At 34.0% G+C, this 5166-nt stretch overlaps 1 protein-coding gene across 3 annotated transcripts in view; it reads right to left on the bottom strand.

Annotated features, from left to right (window-relative positions):
- Nucleotides 1-1933: 1933 nt before the first annotated feature.
- Nucleotides 1934-5166, bottom strand: part of sap130a (Sin3A-associated protein a) — a 90977-nt gene continuing 87744 nt past the window's right edge. For all 3 annotated transcript variants that reach the window (XM_056246326.1, XM_056246328.1, XM_056246327.1), the window contains 3 exons: nucleotides 4977-5080; nucleotides 4708-4821; nucleotides 1934-3566 (listed from right to left, as the gene is read on the bottom strand). In XM_056246326.1, coding sequence (XP_056102301.1) covers nucleotides 3408-3566; nucleotides 4708-4821; nucleotides 4977-5080 — 377 coding nt within the window. In that variant the 3' untranslated portion in view covers nucleotides 1934-3407. The remainder of the gene's footprint in view (nucleotides 3567-4707; nucleotides 4822-4976; nucleotides 5081-5166) is intronic.

Here is a 5166-nt window from a genome sequence, read left to right as displayed (position 1 = left end):
CTGGGAGACAACAGGGGTTTATGATACTTTGACTTTGCTCCCTGACTAACGCATCCATAATGATAGATACAAGGAAGCTCTGCCCTCCATATCATAAATCTTGAACAATGACAAAAAAAGTTATTAGTAGATTATAAATACCACAAAACACATGAGATCAATAATAAGAAAACAAAGCTTCAAGTCAAAGTGTCTTGTACAATGAAAGCTTATCAAAACTCAACAGAAAGACAATGTGAACCTGCACAGACACACCATGTAAATATAAATCTACAGAATGCTAAACAAAATTAAGACATAAAAAAGTAAATAAAATGTCATTCATCCGTAACTTTTTACATAATGCTTTTTCTGCAAGAGAGAAGTGCTGGACCTTTGGACCCATGTGACGGCATATGGATGGCTGGGCTCTGATCATAAGAGGGCAATCAAGTTGTAAATAGCATAGTGTCATAGTTACTTAGGGTGGAGCCATTCTGGAAAGTCATATTTCTATCGAGCAATACTAAACTCCATTGCAAGAATTGAATGTGATTGTTTATGTGGTGTGTTTTCAGGAAACAGGCAGTTTTTAGAACAGGTTCTCTGGTCCCACATTATATTCAGTGTCTTTAACTACTATACACTAAGATGTAAATGAATCATTTGAAACAATGCACTTATTGAATATATGTTTTTACATTGTACTTTGTTTTTAAATAATACCTGCTGCGTGTAAATAAAGCAGTTACTCCTTACCCCACCCTTAAACCTAAACCTGTCCATAATCTTATCCGTATATCCCATCTCATCTCAATAGCAGCAGAAGTATTGCAATACAATATGAACACACAATAACTACATTGTACCTAACATGTTTTTATTTTTATGCAAGTACATAGTAGTTAAAGACACCTAATATAAAGTGTGACCGGGTCGCTCAACAGAGTTAACCCTCTGGTGCTCTTCGGTCATTTTTTACTGGAAATTTTACGGAATGGTACGAAACTTGGTAAAGGTTTTCGCACTTGCTATGTGAACACACACGAAAAATCATGGACATGATTCGAAAAGGTTAAATGGTCCTGAAAAAAAATAGTCACACTTGCACTCCTCGCGGTCAATTGGAACCCCATTGGAAATGAATGGGAGACTAATTTCATCTAGTGGAAACTTTTGGTACTGCGCCCAAACAAAATCTTACTGAAAGCGCATTTTTTGAGATATCAAGCTCAAATTTGGAACACAACTTGTTCAGATTTATGGCTTTGATTTTCTTGCAGTTTTAGAGTAAAGCATCCTTTTGAAAATATATATTTCATATACATTTTTTAAATAGTATTTTTGTAACAATAAACGTAAAATTCTGTGACTTTTTCTAAGTTCACTTTTTTCACTTCAGCAATAATTTGCAAAGTGTCGTCTTTGAAAAAAGATTCAAGATTAAAGACTAAAGCATTCAAGATTTATGACAGTTTAATTTGGAAATTTCATTTTCAGGTCTATGCTCAAAAAGGGAATAAATGGATTATAACTACAGCATAAATATCATTTAGTACCATAAAATCCCCTAAAAATACAAAATATTAAATAAAAAACATTATCGAACTAAAATACAGTGCATTCATTTAATTGAAATAAAAGAATCGGTCATTTTTGATCGCCACGTGAAAAGCACCAGAGGGTTAAGAGAATAAAGCATGTAAATCCTTACATAGGTAATAAAATGTCTATTCTTGTATAAAATGTATATACAAATAAAAAAAATTGAAACATTTTGACCATAAACTGGGAAGAATCAAGATCAGATAAAACGGTTGGACTATCAAAATGCAGGAATGCCTACTTTAATAATAATAATAAATATGTATGTATGCATATACACACATTTATATATATATATATAGGCATTCCCACATTGTGAGAGTATAATATATAGGTATTTATATTCATATTTCACATAAGGGTAATTTCCTTTTATTTGCTACACATTAAATGCATCAATCATTTTGTTAAACTCTTGAGATGTACTTTTAGACGCACAAATCCCATGTGCTTTTTTGGAGAACTAATGTTAGATTACCATTCTCTAAGAAAAAAATTATTGCACTAATAGTAGCTAGCTTACAGTTTAACGCAGACATCTGTCTGTAATATCCCTGTATTTGCTTAATTCAGTGTAATTCATAAATACTTGCTAATTTCTGAATGATGAAAATGGTTGACATTTCACGACCTTCTACGCAATATTAGGAACATGTATTTGAACATTGTGGTACAGTAGAAACAGCAGGCCAGATTTCCTGCTGTATATCTGATCTTTCATTGGTTGCGCTGACGAAGAAAAAAAAGATCCCTAACAATGCAGACTATAGCGCATGTGATTATATTCAAAACATAACAGTCTCATGCACATTATCACTTAAAATGTTAGTTCTTGTGAGGTGCATTCAGTACCAAATGTACTTGCTAAACAAGATGCTTTGTAAATGTATCCAGTTTACTGCAATAGCACATAACAGAGTACACACAGAAAAATGAAAGGATGAAAAAAAAAAAATATTATTCAAACGCAGAACAACATTCACTTACAGTCTGCAAAACATCACACAAAAAAAGACTGTGAAAACCACATCACTTCCACTAACAACAATCTTCTTACACTGAAACATAAAACAATCCACACATTCTTATAATATAAATTCACATAATTATACTGATTCTTTCAAGTACACATTTCACTGCTTTGTACTATCATCAGTCACTATAGCGCTTGAATGTTTGCAGTGATGAAAAACAAACTAGAAGGGTTAGGGGTATCATTATCTGGTTAGTACAAGACTATAAACGCATTTTCATTGTGGGCTTAATTTGTTGGCTAATCTGGGAGTGTTTCACTTTTGTGTTTAACGCACACAAAAAAGTCCCCCAGTTTCACCCATGTTACAAGGCACCAAACATGGAAAGTTCACACACTATTGCGAGTGCGTGTATGTGTATATGTGCAGTTTGTACTGGTGTGAATCGAACTAAATACAGGAGTTACATCTAGCAAACATGACCTGATCTTCTGATCACTACCGCAAAAGCTTAGCACACAACAACAACAACAACAACAACAACAAAAATAGTACAACATAATATTTCTTTTAAAAATGAAAGGAAATGTCTTTAGAGGAAAAACAAAAAGCATTGGTTAACCAGGCTGCCTTATACCCAATGGACAGTCTGACGGTCCACAGTAAGCAGCAGTTCCTGTAAAAACAGTTTGATGGTTTACAAACGTCTCTCTTTCTCTCTTTGAGACTGTAAAAGTAAGTAGATGATTGTGCACAGCATCCTGATAAACCATGACATATCCAGCTTCTGAAGAGCATTCTTGAGTTCAACTATGCTGAAGGAGGAAGATTAAGACCGCGGAGTGGCTTCTATGCCCGCTCCTTGCGCTTTAACTTGGAGCTCTTCTTGGGAGTTCCGTTCTTGTTGAGCAGCTTGAGGACTCTGTCCTTATGGTCCAATACTTTCATCATGGTGTCGCGAGCTTCAGTCACCTGATCCATCACAAGCTTGCAGCGCTGCATGTTACCCTGGACAGAGTCAGGTCAAAAGGTCATGAATGTATTTACAGTATGGTGTGCTATGGTTTGGGGTCACTTTTTACACGTATTGGTAAAATTCTCCGTCAAATCAATATCTGAATTTTCATCAGCCATTACTCGAGTCTTCAGTGTCACATGATCCTTCAGAAATCATTCTAATATGCTGATGTATTATCAATGTTGAAAACAGTTGTGCAGGTTAATATTTTTTATAACCTGTGATCATTTTTTCAGGATTCTTTGATGAAAATAAAGTTTAAAAAAAGAAAAAAGAAAAAAAAAGAAAGAAAAAAAGATACATATACAGAAACAATATACACTACCGTTCAAAAGTTTGGGGTCAGTAATTTTTTCTCTTTCTTTTGTTTAAAGAAATTGATACTTTCATTCAGCAAGGATGTATTAAATTGATAAAAAGTCATAGTAAAGATTTATTTTGTTAGAAAATATTTATATTTGGAATAAATGCTGTTCTTTTTTAACTTTTTAATCATCAATGAATCCTGAAAAAGGTATCACAGTTTCCCAAAAAACTATTAAGCAGCACAACTGTTTTCAACATTGATAATAAATCAGCATATCATGTGACACTGACGACTGGAGAAAATTCAGCTTTGCATCACAGAAATAAATTATTTAACCATAAATAAATAGAAAAAACATTATTTTAAATTGTAATAATATTTCACAATATTACATTTTTTTCTGTATTTTTATCAACTAATGCAGCCTTGATGAACATAAGAAACTTCTGTCGAAAACAAAAAAAATAGTAATGTTTCCAAACTTTTGACCAGGACTAATATATATATATATATATATATATATATATATATATATATATATATATATATATATATACACACACACACACATTCTAGGGATGTTAATTCAAATGCTCAAATTATGACAATGAAAAGACAATTAAAAGACATTACATTATCGTGGCAGACAAATATATAGACCCTTATGTTCTGTTGCATTTTGTTTTCAGGTAAAAATGATATGACCGTATAAGAGGAAGTGTACATTTTAGGTGCTTTATCATTAGTCACCATCTCTTTTAAGGTGGTTTTTGGTTAGTCAAGTTCAATGTAGTTTCCATGGCGAGGAACGTGGAGACACTAACCTGTATGAGCTCATTTATGCGGTGTAATTCATCATCAGCTCCTGCTCTCTTCTTTGGGATGAGCCCTTCCTGCAGGGTGGTCAGCCGGCTGTACACGTCATGCTCCAAGTTAGACTGTCATCAAACAAGAAAGGAATTAATTAAACCGGTACATTAACTGCCTCAACAACAGGCTGTTAGAATAATATATTTCATGTATAACACAATAAATCTCTTTTAAGCCACTGTAGACTAATGGCGGAAGTAAAACTATCAGCTGCAGAACCCACCAGCTGTAGCAGCTGTGCGGCACACAGGTGCACTTTCCAGCCCTGAGCACGACATGCCACTCCTCTCTGATTGGCCATGTCCTGAAGGCTCCCTTTCTTCTCCTCTGCGGAGAGAGTAGCAAGATGACTTCTCACATTACATGACCTGATTCAATACTATAAACATAATCACAAGGAAACAAGAAAACAA

This window comes from Rhinichthys klamathensis, unplaced genomic scaffold (assembly GCF_029890125.1).
Source record: "Rhinichthys klamathensis goyatoka isolate OS25496 unplaced genomic scaffold, OSU_Roscu_1.1 h1tg000036l_1, whole genome shotgun sequence".
Lineage (NCBI taxonomy): Eukaryota > Metazoa > Chordata > Actinopteri > Cypriniformes > Leuciscidae > Rhinichthys > Rhinichthys klamathensis.
The sequence above is the reverse complement of the archived record's forward strand: the minus strand, read 5'-3'. Positions and strand labels throughout refer to the sequence as shown.